The sequence below is a fragment of the Macrobrachium rosenbergii genome, chromosome 2 (genome assembly GCF_040412425.1).
Source record: "Macrobrachium rosenbergii isolate ZJJX-2024 chromosome 2, ASM4041242v1, whole genome shotgun sequence".
NCBI classification, from domain to species: domain Eukaryota; kingdom Metazoa; phylum Arthropoda; class Malacostraca; order Decapoda; family Palaemonidae; genus Macrobrachium; species Macrobrachium rosenbergii.
In genome coordinates, this window is record NC_089742.1 from 91,063,028 (window position 1) to 91,077,764 (window position 14,737).

At 41.7% G+C, this 14,737-nt stretch overlaps 1 protein-coding gene across 1 annotated transcript; it reads right to left on the reverse strand.

Moving 5' to 3' along the window:
• Window positions 1-2,531: 2,531 nt before the first annotated feature.
• LOC136849119 (neprilysin-like) lies at window positions 2,532-7,833 on the reverse strand. Its single transcript, XM_067122095.1, has 5 exons — window positions 7,624-7,833; window positions 4,733-6,271; window positions 4,234-4,429; window positions 3,636-3,842; window positions 2,532-3,133 (listed from the first exon to the last, which is right to left on the reverse strand). The coding sequence occupies exons 1-5, from the start codon at window positions 7,803-7,805 to the stop codon at window positions 2,813-2,815; spliced, it is 2,445 nt and encodes an 814-aa protein (XP_066978196.1). The 5' UTR covers window positions 7,806-7,833; the 3' UTR covers window positions 2,532-2,812.
• Window positions 7,834-14,737: the final 6,904 nt, after the last annotated feature.

Here is a 14,737-nt window from a genome sequence, read left to right on the forward strand (position 1 = left end):
TCCACCAAGGTTACTGTCAAAAATGACTATATTAGTTTTTTCTTAAATTGTTATAGTTTTTCTTACATTTTATTGAAGATTTGAAGTCCATATCAGTTAAAAATTCAGGATAGCTATTCACATTGGGCTTGATTTATGTTTGTTATTTGTGTGAAGGGATGGCAATTGAAATTAGAGAAGGCTATTAGAAACTACACCTTCACCAGTGCTAACTTTTATTAGGACATATATCATCCACCATACCCTTGGTTTTCTGGATTTACTTGATATGTAGGTTAAGAGAACAAATAGTCTGTTTTTCTGCTCCAAATGAATATCCATCTTAAAAGCTTCATGAACTTGTACCTTGGTCATGGCCCATCCTCAAAAAAATTTATTAGAATTTCATCAGCAGGTATTTGAGGTGACTTTGTAACAAACGCAGACAGACAAGTGCAAAAGGATGTAAGGCAAAGAAACACTTACAAGTGATCACATGAAAGGAAAAGAAACGGTTACAAGTGATCACGTGACCTTCCAACTTCTTTGTGACAGCCAGTGAAGGCAAAGAGAGTAGGTGAAGTGCAATTAGCATAAGGTTAATTTTGTTACAAAATGATGGGCTGCAGGACAATGCACGTTTGTAAAAGCTGCATATGTCGTCTGTTAGTTTTATTTGTTGTTAATGAAAGACTTATTTTCGTTAAAATCATGGTAATTTTGCATCTGAAATTCATTCCCATATCGTAAAAAGTTTAGAGATTTTTAGATGAAAGTTTCACAAGTGTCTCTGATGGAAAACTGTTTCAGCTCCACCACTATTTTAAAAATGTTTTGCTCTTGAAGTGCAAATATTAACAATTTGTGACCATGAATTTTTTTTTTTTTATTTTACAGGCGAAAATGTTTTGCCACCCAGAGAGAGAAATCAGAGCATGCATCACGTGGTTGCCATATTAAAACATGACTCAAGTCGTCTGCTCCAAGTTGGCTGTTTGTATGTCAGTAGTAAAAGAGAGTCAATGAAATTACAGAATTCAAAGTACATGTACAGTACCTGAAACCAATAATTACTATCCTCTAAAGGCCAACATCAATAAAGGTAAGAATTGTGAATGGTGTAATATTTAATTTACATATTCAGATCTTTTCAGTTCTGTGATTTTATGATTTTTACAAAGTCATATCCTCACTCTGCCCCATTTTCCCTTAATTGGCACCGGAAAGATCGAACCATATGGTAGTTTAATCCTGGCCATAACTAAACTGTTTGAACACTGTCTACTTCCCCAAGACGCCATTCCTTTTATATAATTGTAGCCTAACCCGACTTGCTGGCCCTAACTAAGCAAGTGCGTGATCATGCCAAACTATAACTAAGCCCATAACTTCCCGTCATAGTATGAAAACCAAGCTTGCACTCATCTTTCGGTGTATTTTGTATTTAATATGGTCTCTGTTGCACTGTTAAGTTTCACTCACTTATAAGTTATGTGAGATCTCGGAGTTGTTGTTGTTGCTGAAAATCAGAGTAATTTTGTATTTTGGGAGGTAGTTATTCCATCCACGAATTTCCCCAACCTGTTAACCCCCCTCATCCCCCATCCCCCCCACACGTTGATGAAAATCAAAGCAATTTTGTTTTTTGGGAGGTAGTTATTCCATCCACGAATTTCCCCAACCTGTTAACCCCTCATCCCCATCCCCACATGTTGATGAAAATCAAAGCAATTTTGTTTTTTGGGAGGTAGTTATTCCATCCACGAATTCCCCCAACTTGTTACCCCCATCACCACACACACACACACTTCACTTACGAAAATGACAGATTCAGGTATATTGTATCAGTTCCAAGATAATAGTGAAAACCTTGCCAAATGGTGTATTATCCAGCTCAAGTCAAGTTTGATAGATTAAGTTCTGTAAACTGGCATTACAATGACTATGGGGTTAATTGAATAAAATAAAAAAAAAAGATATGCTCTAGTGAAACAAAAGATACATTGAAGGAAATACTTAACCTCTTCACAATATTGGTTACTTCCTAGTTAAAAGGTATTTTGAATCACATTTGAAATTATCACTAAAATAATTTTTAGTTTTCTGAAAAGAAAACTATTGTGCCGGCTTTGTCTATCTGTCCGCACTTTTTTCCTCACCCTACTTAATATCCTGACTTTCCACCCTCCACCACTCGACCAGCTGTGAATGGGTTCCAGCTTCAGCTGGGATCACCCCTACAGCCTTGCTGAGAATTGGAAGGTTCCTCTTATCTAGTGCCAACCCTACCCCCTACCCCTATCAAAAGGGGAAAAATACACATCGTAAAAATTCACTATTTACGTATGTCTGTAGCCTCCTAAAATTTCTTTGTTATTAAGGAATTTGCCCATCTTCAGTATTGCTTAGGTTTTCCGACTATTATCCTTGTTAGATAATAAAACATCAGTGGAATTCATGAAGTTTTAGGGTATTTCGGTAAATATTCTTGTCCAAAACTTGTACAGACATTAAAACTCTGAATGGTTTCATTTGAAATGATTCCTTAGTCATATGGTATAAGTATTTATTGAATAATGGTTGAATCTCAGCTATTACTTGTCGCTAACTATTTCATATGTATGTAATTGTTGTATGATAGAGGAGTCCTTCCTCTGTTTATCTCTCTTCTATGCTTACTCTTTCTCTGTTGCCCTTACTTTTGGGATAAGGGTGGGAAGAGCCAGTAGTAGATCTGCGGCTTCAAATTCACCATGTTACGCGGTAGCAGCAGAGGCGTTGTGAAGCGAATTAACATGGCAAATGTTTCCAGTGACAGCAGTGTCGCTGCCTCTTACCAGACGACGCACTTATCCGGGGGGTTCATTGGCGCCGTGGACGAACAGTTCCAGACTGTAGAGAACTGCTCCATGTTGCTCATGGGAACCAACACTCTGTATCTCGCGGGCGAATGGGGGTCGGTAAGGATTTGGTTGAGGAGGCCCTCCTTCGTGATGGTGTTGCACCAGATGTTGGCGTTGGAGAGGAAGAACAGCTGCAGTGGAGTGAAGTGGTCGATGCCGGGTAGGCGAGGCTCTTCTCCGACGCGCTCGACGTACTTTTGGTAAGCTAAGAAGGCCTCTCGGAGACCTCCATTGTCAGCTATGTTTTCACCCTGAGCGAAGAGCAAAGGTTTAGAAGGGAGGGACTGTTTGCTGGTTTTGTGTCTGTTTGGCATCAGGACACCAAAGGTCAGTGACAGTGAAATCGGATACGGGTTAAAGTGTTTATATATATATATATATATATATATATATATATATATATATATATATATATATATATATATATATATATATATATATATACTGTATATATGAAGGCTTCATCCCAAATTTCTGTGGTCATCAGAAAGTTGAAGTGAAAATGAATAAGTAATATTCCTGTAATGTGTATAGTTTATATATATATATATATATATATATATATATATATATAGTCATGCTTAAACAACAGAGAAAATTACCTACATCAAAGATTCCGTGTAGGGTGATGCAGTTTTATGAGCGTATGAACTTTCACTTCACTGAAGTGTTGGAGTTTTTATTGAGATTTAGGATTGCGTTTACACATAGCAAGAGAATACTTTCATCATCATCATACAACGTCATACACACCTGTGTGTTCACGCCATTGAGCGTAGCGTTCGGCAACAGATCTGCCACATCTGGGACACTGATGTTGCCATATTGATTGATAATGCACTGGGCCTTTGCCTTGAAGGCTTCAGATGTTGCGTTGCTCCACCACGGGATGGTGTTGCCGTCCTTGTCATACTGCCGTCCTTCGTCGTCGAAGCCGTGGGTAATCTCGTGACCTATGACCTGTGAATTTGGGTCGCTAGAATTGCAGAAATTGTTGGAAATCCTAGCTAATTTCAGGCCTCGCCAAAATATTCAAAGTCTAACTGTTGTACTGCAAACCTCAAGAATATTCAGAATCCAGCTGCTGACTTGCAACTTCAAAGTAGAACTTTGACTCGTGATATTGTCATTTGGGTTGCAGTGACTGAAACCACAAAAAAGGACATCTTATAGATTAGGATCATTAGAACACTAAAGCAAAACCTCAGTGTTCACTGTGACTTTGTAATTAGAGGTTCTTCACAGTGTTTTGCCATCCCTGTATAATAAAAGAGCATGGAACACATGATGTGGAAACTTTCAAACCTCAGTTGCCCTGGAGGAAAGATTTAAATTTAGGATAAGCACTCACCTGTCCAATGCCACCGTAATTCAATGCTTGGAGAGAGTTAGCACGGTAGAATGGAGGTTGGAGAATACCAGCCGGGAATGTTATGGAATTAAACTCGGGCATATAGTAAGCATTGACGACGGTAGGAGCCAAATCCCACCTGTCACGCTTCGTGGGCAATCCAAAATCATTTAGTTCGTCTATGCTCATCCAGTTTCTGGAGTAAAGATGTTGATAGGTCTCGTTACACAACGTGAAATTTCCATGATGTACAAGGTGTTCATCTTGCCTTGTACATTCTACATGGTTCTTGAAAAAAATCTTAGAATCTCATGATGTATATAGGAAAGAAAGGGTAATACTTGGTAATATTTGCTAATGTTAAAATGGGACTCCAAGTTGACTGATATCCTAAGAGGAATGTTCATGACATTTTGTTAAGAGTGATTTTAGAATAAAACACTTCTGAAATTTGTTTATGCCTTAAGATAATAGTATATATGAGTATTAATAGTCTTACCTTAATACGTATATGTTCATGAAGTGAGATGTCTCTGTGATATTGCCTAACCCGCTGTAATACGATTCAAGCGCCGTTGCATTCGTGTACCAGTCAGGGTATGCTATAAACTTGCTGATGGCATCGGCCTTTTCAATAGCCCTTGGCTTAGTCTCCTCGTCCATCCACTCATTAATAGCTAAAAGATCTTTGAAAGATGCCCGTAAATCTTCAACCATTTCGTTTGCCTCATCCTTAGCTTGCTGGGAGAAGTAAGTCTCAACATATTTAGTGCCCAGTGCCATTCCCATGTAGTCGTTTGCTGAACTTGCACACGTTTCTGACCTAGATTTCTGTGCTGTAACGCCGGTGGTGATCATTTGGTAGTGGAAAGATGCATCTCTCATCTCTTTGTTGGTTTCATCTCCGAGAGCTTGTACATGTCGCCACATCAGATAGTTCGCTACAGTCCTCGAGTTTGTTGCTTGCAGGAGGTCTGTCAGCCTTTCCATGTATTCAACTTCTTGTACAACTACTCTTTGGTTTGTGTCAATAAAAATACCAGTAGGAGAAAACATTGAGGAGAGTAATTCCGGCCATTGAATGAATCCACCTGTTAAATCATTAAGCTCACCAACTGTCATGTTATTGTACAGACGTGCAGAATCTCTCCTGTCTTCATCTGGACTTGTTATGTTGGCAAGTGCCATTTCAAACTCAAGGGTGGCTTTCACCTCCTCTTGTATTACAGTATCATCAACTGCCATGCCTAAAGATTTAGCTATGATTGAGGCAGTAGTTGCCATGTACTCCTTGTATGCGGTGACTCTTGCTTCATAGCTCTCAGGTGATGTCAGAACTGAGCGTGGCATCCCCAGGGATGATTGATCTACGTATATGGCTGTGGCGTAAGTGTTCTTCTGATCTGCAAACACCCATACTTTGATCAAATAATCTTCAGCCAATAACCTTCTTGCATCAGCAACTGCCATCTGCCAGTCAAAGGACGTTTCGCTCCAGTCCTCTAAGGTCATGGGCCATCCTCCATATTGTCTCAAGAAGTCAGTCAGTGGGGTAACACCAACAGATTCAAGTGCGCCTTCGTCCATACATGCAGCATACATCGCCTTCACTTGGTTAATGGGTTTAGGGTCATCTGCAACTACAGGAGATGTTAAGATATCACTCAAAGCATTAGTCATTTCTAGATCCAGCAGATCAAACTGACCCCAGCGAGAAGAGACCTCTGGGACTGGGTGCTTTTCCATCCACCCTCCACAAGCAAACTGGTAGAAATTGTCACAAGGGTGTGTCGTTTTATCCATTGCTTCAATAATAGCAGCAGCAGCAAGAATGCATTCCTCGGTGTTGCAGATGTCATATTCGGCGCCTTGGGTTACAGGCAGTCTTGTTGACTTCTTTTTTTGGGCTGAAGACGTCTGACTTGACCTCAGGTCTTCTGCTGGTTGTTTTATATCTGGAACGTCAACTTGTTTTCTAGTTAGGAGTTGCTTAGCATTTTGTGCTACCTGAGTAAGATCATGTAGGTTAAATCTAGGCCTGGAAAGGAAAAAACACCATCAGTTTCTGTCATGGTGCAGTTGTATTGACTGTTATCAGTCATCTATGTTCATGATGATGATCAGATTAAAAAATACTCATAGTAGCATGAGTCTTAAAATGGAGAAGCAAATCCACAGTTATGTATATGTACATATATTGATTTGTCTTTAAATATATGTACATATACATAACTGTGGATTTGCTTCTCGACCCGATTATTGTTATTGTAACCATAACAATGGTTTTTCAGCTTCCATTAATGGGTTGTGTATTCAGTCAAAGCAAGAAGGGGGATTGAATGTTTATAAAAACGAACCTATTTCATTGAATCTGTAAGCAAACTGGCATAACCCCAGGTTATCTTCGTTGTGCTTGTATTTCAGGTAAATGTTCACGGTTTTGTGAGGGGTAAGGAAGAATGGTATTGTCTCGTTTTTAATCATTGTACTACAGGTGATCAGTTTTTGCGCGACACCTCTCTTTCAAGTTGTGCCGAGTTCTTTTGGAAGAACTTCGAGAGAAAACGGTTCACGTGGAAGTATAAGGTTGTCAAGTTTTCAGTAAATAAGTATTCATGAAGACATTCAGTGCGATCTCCATTTAAAGGAGGTTTTAGAGCATAAAAGATATTTTCATAATCGTTATCACTATTACGTTTGGTTGATCATGCCTAGTGACAGTGATCGTTGGCTGATCCTGTCTGTCTCTAGGCAGGATCAACCAAACGTAACAGTGATAGTGATTGGCTGGTTGGTTGATCCTGCCTAGAGATAGACAGGGTCAACCAACCAACCAATCATTATCATTACTAAGTTTGGTTGATCCTGCCTAGAGGTAGGCAAAAAAAAATTGTATCTACTCTCCATTGCCTTGTGGATTTTCTGGTTGAATTCATATTTTATCAAATCTTCCTCATAACCCAAAGAGAGCATTTATAATTATTTTGGTGTCAGAGACTTTTTCATTTTGTATCTCAGCATTCTAGCCAACCTCTATCCGATGACTAATTTCAATTCAAGTTATTAACGGTTGGTTTTCTTTATTTATATATTACTTCTGTTTTCCTACCGCACTTTCATTTAGAACACATTGCTACATATGCATACATCTAGTCAGGCTACTAATTGGGAATATGGACTAACTACTGACAGGGGTGAAAAGGAGAAACTTCATCTATTTCATTTATTTAGGTCCATTGTTTATGTTTCATCAGAGCGGAATGATGATTGATTTCAGCCACACAAACGGCAAACCTCTTCACAGAGGAATTTTAAATATGTAACCAACAATATGCTGGACAGTTATATAATTTTCATAGCAAGCACTGCTTTATTACTTTCAATACTCACGCTGATGAGGAGGAACTTGAAGAACCAGAAGCCACCACGCCCACCAGAGCGACGCACGCAAGCACGGCAACACCCGAAACCATCATGAGAACCTTTTCCAGTCTGGACCGTCGGTTCCAGAACCGCGATGATGTTGAACCCCGTCCTGGTTCCTCGACTAGTTGCTCTACGCTGGATTCCATGATGGAATTCTGTTCAAAGAAACAGATTTTTTTTTTTTAATTTTGCCAGAGTTAATTTTCTGCTTGCCTGGATGTCAGTAGGGGGATCTGCTTATTAAAAAACTACTTCACATTTAGATTTTGTATGGTTTCAGTAAGCTGGAAAACCCCTACCTTTATTAAGCGTAGACAATTGTATTCAGTTAACCTTAGAATGGAAACAACAGCGGTGTCATTCTAGCTGTTTTATGTGAGAATGAAGTCAGAACAGATTTAACATTATGTTTTTGATCTTGGTTCGACTTTCTTTAATGGCAAGACCAGATTCATTGGAGCGATGGCTTCTTCAAGTATCTCTAAGTTTATCCAACAACATAGAAGCTCCAAGGAGCCTAGTGTTATAATTTTCTTCAGGCTCAGAAGCATTTACAGCAGTGATGAATTCAAGAAGTTCTGTATGAAGCAGTCCCGACTTCTTCTTCAGTGTTAGCTTTTACTATGATTTTGACATTTTCACGGGGAATTTCTTGAGATTGTCCCGCCTTCTTAAGTGAATCAATCGGCTGTCATTCACTAAGATGTATGCTGTTGCAATGTTTCACTTAAAGTGACCAGGTCCATCTGTCTGCCCACCCTGGAGGAGCAGAAAAAGATCTCAAGGGCAGTCTGTTTAAATGCTCTTCTGCCTTTGAGATTGAGTCACTTGGAGCGCCAAAAGTAGCTGCTGGTGAGTTTTGGATGACATTCTGTCCTTTGAGGAAAGCATCCCGCCCCATCAGCATAAATAAGGGGTTGAATAAAATCGCGAAATTTAATCATCCAGATATTCCCATACCCAGCTCCTGTGTTCCCACCAGCTGAGGACAGGTCATCCTCAATCAGGCTGTCCTATGTTAATATCCGGAAGTGGAAGCACTCTGCGTGGAAGTGATGATGTCCGGCCGAGATGCATGCACTCCTGCACTGAGGACAGGGTTTGCCGTACTTTCTCCTCGTCATCACGCTGTCCTGATCATTCCGCCGCCCTGGCGGAGAGGCCCGGTCCACTCAATTCCTCCAGCCGCCCCAGAGAGCAGTCAATTGAATGATCCAAAATCCTGCCAAAAGTCACAACGAAAGAGGAAGAAGGGAAGGAAAATTTACAGTTCCTGGAGTGCAGGAGCTCCTGCCCTCCCGATCAGCCGAATCTCCAGCAGTGAGAGTCCTGACTGAAGCATACTGGTGGTGGATCCCTAAGGCCTCACTGTGTTCAAGCCGGTTGACCTGGAGGTTACGGATAGAGCTGCACGCCACCATCCAGTGATCAAAATGGAGGTCTGGAGTGAAGCCTACTCTGGGAAGTAGCCCTTGATCCATCTTATTCTTTGATTCCAAACTCTGCTGGCACAGCTTTCCCTCCAGCACTCCCATGCAAGATGAGGTTTGTCCTGCCTCGGATGACCAGGAGTTCAGGTACAAGAGGAATGCTAATCTTCTCCCTGATGCCCTTGACAGTCTAGGGACTGCGACAGTCCAATCCTCAGTGGGTCTCTCTCCTTAACCTCCACTGCCCAAGGTCTGACACAAAGCCCTGGTGTCAAGTTTTTCAGGAACTCATGAACTGGTTAGACCCCATCCAGCAAAACTATATATAGTGCTTAGAGACTTAAGATAGGGGGCTGCTTCTTGTGTCGCCATGTTCTAATACATCGTGAGTGCCATGCTGATCAACTAGGAGAGTAGTTCCCTTTGGTCTGAGAAACTTTCCAAGAAGTTTGATATTGGGAGCAATGCGAAAAGGGCAGAGAAACCCAGGTGTCTTGGCTCTTCCTGTGAGCACCGCAAAGTCATTAATGGAGGGGCTTTAACAGTGCTCAATGAGGCTTTGTGTCCTTCCCATAGCTCTCGGCTCCCTCTCAGTTCAACAAATGAAAATGTAGACTCACCTACTGGAGTACCCAACCGATAGCAAGATTGCTATCATCGAGTTCTCATTGAAGAAAGTCATTATCTAACCATGTGCATAGATTAACAACTACGCATTTTTTATTGTCAGCTTGCATTATCTCTTATAAGTTTGTTCGGCTCTTCTAGAGTTGCCACTCTCCCTTGGATCTGGCACTCCTTCGTGGAAACCATTGGATTAAACTGCAGGAGGATTTTCTGTACTTCTACATTTTTCAATCATTTCATGAATATCCACAGTGCCGGCCCGCATTTTCAGAAGTGTGTATGCAGACCATTGACTCCTGGCATTCAGCTGTTTTACTGTTGTTTTGAAATTTTCTACAGGACGTGATGCAAAGTAGCCATCAATAGACACCTTTTACTCATGTGACTCCCAGGTCCTTTTCGCTGTGGTGTCCAGGTGTTATGGATATGTGTGAAATTCCAGGCGTATTCCAGATGAAGCTTGGTTGCAGTAGACACCCAGGTGTCTGGTTGCCGCGTTGTAAATGGGTTTTATGAACTGTTTAATGGTGTCCTCCAACGCAATAACAACTAGATTTTTATCTTAATTATTTGGTGGCACTCCAGGTCATGATGTAAGGTTTCCAGGTGTCCAGGATTTATTTGAAGGTATCTCTGAAACATCGTGACATGGCAGACTGGTTTTGTGTAAAGCGGCTTCGCCGCTCTGTGTCTCAGCCTTTAGGTTTGTCTGCAAGATAATTCATGGTAATCCTCGAACCTGCTTGAGATCTCTCGATTCTGCCCCGTTAAAGGAGCAAGTTCCAAGGACACGCAATTGTTCTACCAGTCAAGTCCTCTGACAGTTAACTGAGACATGGCTTGTTGTTCCTTCGGTCGATCGCTTTGCCGAGACTGCCAGATTTTTCATTTCTTTGAGATACTGGCTGCAATCATGTATCAGACGGTGTCCAGCAGGCACTGGCTGTATGGTATGTTTCAGCCTCTGTAAGGTGGACTTCCCAGTCTGAGAGATACTATAGCTGGGATTTGAAAAGTACGCCTCGGCCTCACTCGGAGGAATGTGTTCTTCCGATTCGGGTTCTGAAAATTCTGATTTGAGGAACTTTTGCTGCCTTTTCCAGGAATCTTTTTTTATATTCTGGAAGAAAACCATGTCAAGTTTCCCTCGTATGGCAGCACACTGAACATCTTTTACCTGAATATCACTTCAAATGCTTTCCACATAAATTACATACAGTGGTCTGGCAGGCACAGGACTTGGGAATAATCACCTCTCTCAAATATCTTGTGTGCTTCTCCTCTAAGCAATCCCAGCAGAGTCGAGATGGACAGTTTCAGTGCCTCTCATTATTTTGGAGTTCTTTTCCTAATTGTGCACAAATTTGGGTATCGGGTCCAACCGTTCTCTGATAAGACTGAAAGTCATGATGAGGAGGGTTTAGTGGGGATGAAGAGCAAATGTAATCTCAAATGCAGCCTGGTCACAAGAAACAAAAGAATTCTTCTCAAGAAACAAAAGAATTCAGAAGGGATACCAAAGAGGGATGCCTGCTGGCGACATGGAGGATCCCCCGGACAAGACCGACACGGGCAGAGACAAAGAATAACCTCTCATCACGGATCAAACTGATGGGTAGTTTCCGAGCTGGTGGAGTGATCATGATCACACTTTGTTGCATGATGTCCACAGACCATCTCGACCTGATGAATTCAATTTCTGTCTATGGCAAACAATTCAGGCCGATGTGGTTCTTCATATCTGCTGGCAGAATATGGTGTTTTCATTATTGCTCGGAGGGTCTATGGATATCAGTGTAGAGGCCAAATTGTCTGGATGAAAAGATGTCAGGCTGATGTCCCAGATTTATTTTTTGTTTAGAAGATCCCGAGTGGCTTACTCCATGATTTGTTGTAAACATCATTCTGCCATTCTACTGTAAGTGGTACTTGCCAGATATGGCATATAAGAATTCCCACTAGAGTATCAGTGCTTTTTCCTTTGGCCAATGGCACAGTACTGTTCCATCTTTAGTCATCTGGGTGAGTTTTTGTCAACCAGCAACTGACAGTTTCCTCAAGATGTAGAGATGTTAAATGAGTCATACAAAGAAGTTAGCAAGGTATCCTCATCTTCTGATGTTTCATATTTCTCCTGTGAGAAAGACCGAACGCTTTTGCAACTGCTGATGCAGAAGAAATGATGCTAATCGAATCTGAACTGGTATAACTGTAGGCATAAAGACTACTTTTGAATGGTGACTTTTCAGGAGAAGTTCAATTGCCTGGATTAGTAGGTCCGGCAGACTTCTTTTCCATTTTAAAGCTCTCATCCCACCACCTTAGTGCTCCTGATTTTTTCGTTCGTTGTTGGTGGAGGGTTTGTTTGAAATTTTGTTTTGTGGTTTCTGTGTGCTGTGATTGGCGACCGTGGACCTTTACCTGTCTCCAGCAACTGAAGATCAGGGTGAGTGTTGTTTTGTTTGTGGGGGTTTGAATTCCGCCACATAAATTTGGCGCCCAACGTGGGCAGCTGGTATTGCAGCTGCAATTGAGGTTGGGTCGAGGCTGGTAGTGATGACTGAAGAGAAGGATGGAAGAGGAACTGAGTAAGGGCAGGCTGAGAGAGGAGAATACGAGGTTGAGGGGTGAGAATGAGAGATTGAGGAGTCAGTTGGAGGAGATGGGAGGAATGCTAAGAAGTGCAAAAGAAGAAATGAAAGGGGAGATGAAAGAGTCAGAAGAGAGAATGGAAGAGAGGATGGATAAAAAGTTGGAGGGAATGATGAAAGTGTGGAAGAAATGATGAAAGGTATGTTCAAGGGTGTTTTTGGAGAAGGGGCTGTTGGAGGCAGGTTCTCTGGAACGTGTGAAGGGGCAAGAGAGAAAGAAAAGGAGGAAGAAGTGAATGGAAGCGTGAGTGATGAAAGTGATATGGGAATAGGAAGTAAGAAACGAGGAATGAAAGGCAGGGTAAGGAAAAGGGGAATGAAAAGCAAGGAAGGAACAGAGGGAAAGTAAGGATAAGTCAGGGGAAGAAAAAGGGAAGAAGGGAAAGGGAAAGGAAACTGGTAAGAAGGGTAAGGAAGTGGGAAAGGCAGGAAAGAAGGGAGAGGTGAAGGCAGTAGTGATAGTGAGGTGGATGGAGGTGAGTGGATAAAAGTGGATAAAAAGAGGGGGAAGAAGAGTGTAATGAGTAAGATGAATGTAATTGCAGAAGTGGACTCTTTGTATTCGGAAGAGGGTATGAAAGGACAGAGCGAAAGTAGCGAAAGTGAGAGTGAAAGTGAGAAAGAAGTGAGAAAGGCTATGTATGTGAGGGAGGTACCCTGGTGTGAAAAGTATAATGAGTATGGAAGTAGGGATGTGCATGATTTCTTTAGGGAGTATGAAAGGTTTTGTCAGGATAAGTATGGGGAAAGTAAGAGAGTGTGGGCACGAGAATTAGGAGAGTATTTGACTGGGTTTTTACTTGATATGTATAGGGTTATTATGAGTGTGGGGATGTTGAGTATGACAAGGTGAAAGCTAGATTAGTTGAGCAAGCGAGGCGTATGAAAGGAGTGTTAAGTATAAGAGGAAGAATGAATTTGATGAGGCAAGAATGAAAGCTGGGAAACCTTGTCACTGTATGCTTGTAGGCTGGAGACGTTGGCAAGGAAGAAGTTTGGGGATGATGGGATAGATGAATGTAAGGAGTTAGTACGGAAGTTGTTAGGGACAGTGCCAGATGGAGTTAGAGAATTTGTGAACTTGAAGCGGAAGGAGAAGAAAAGATGGACGAATGAAAGGTTGACTTGGGGAGAAATTTTGGAAATTGTAGAAGATTATGAGCTTGACAGGGTTATAAAAGAGAGCAGAAGTGTAAGTGTAAGGGCTGGGGTAGATGAGAGAGTACCAGAGTTCGGAAGCTTTAGGGATGCAGTGTTGAGGGGCCCAATGAGAATGGCCGATAGTGTAATAGATAGGAGTGTAAGAGCAAGTAATGTAGAGGTGCCAGTGAGGATGAATGATGGGTTTGTAAGGGAACAACGGGTTGGACGGGTTAGGGATAGTAGTGTACAAAGGGGAAGGTCGGTGAGTGGAAGTCGAGCGAAGTGTTTTAGATGTGGAAAGGAAGGACATACAAAGAATGAGTGTAGGTGGGCTTTAGGAGCGTGTTTCGGGTGTGGGCAACCGGGACATTTGGTAAGGGAGTGTACTAAAGATAGGGGGGTTAAATGCTACAGGTGCGGACAGGTGGGACATATTGCTAATGGTTGTAGGGGTACCCGGGTGAATGTAATATGTGGCAACTGTGGTAAGAATGGGCATTATGCGAGAATGTGTTCAGACCCGAGAGCGAAGTGTGTCGAATGTGGAATGGAAGGGCATGTATCAAGTGTATGTAGACGAAAGAGGGTGACTGTGACAGCGAATTCGGGAAACTGAGTGTGAAGGGGGTTCAAATGGGTGGATCCTCCAGGATGCAAGCGGTGCGTGTGATGCATGTACGTGAGGGGTTGTTGCATGAGGATCAGCAATTTGTTTTGATAGAGTGTGGGGGATGTAATTCCACTAATTTTTCTCTAGTCACTTGACTAACTTCAAAGGTTGAACTCTCACTATCTGTTACTTCAGTAGATTCACTACTGCCTTCTGAAACATTTTGACTACTTGGACTCTCTTCACCAACAATAGGATTTTCTTCTTCTGCAAGAATTTCTTCAGTACTGACATTAGGGGAAATTTCACCTTTCTGAAACAACTCTTCTAGGTTCAAGGATCCTTCTGGTACAGATAAATCTTCAGCTTCTTCACTTCTATGCTCAGCTTTCCTCATGCTCCTGGTAGTTACACAACTTGGGAATAGGTGAGGGTTTTTCTTCTCTAATTCTGTCGTAGGGCTAATCCTTAATGGTTTGTCTGTCACTACAGGACAAGGAATGAAGGGAACACCACCAACTTCATTACCCAGTAAAACATGCACACCTTCAACAGCTAGCGAGTCCTTTACTGCAAAATCAATATTGCCTGTCACTAATTCACATGACAAATGCAAG

Coding starts and splice junctions, on each gene's coding strand:
- LOC136849119 (XM_067122095.1), bottom strand. CDS start 7,805: ATGGAATCCAGCGTAGAGCAACTAGTCGAGGAACCAGGACGGGGTTCA. Junction 4,430..4,732: donor ATGAACATATACGTATTAAG/GTAAGACTATTA, acceptor TCTTTACTCCAG/AAACTGGATGAGCATAGACG. Junction 3,843..4,233: donor ATTACGGTGGCATTGGACAG/GTGAGTGCTTAT, acceptor CCAAATTCACAG/GTCATAGGTCACGAGATTAC.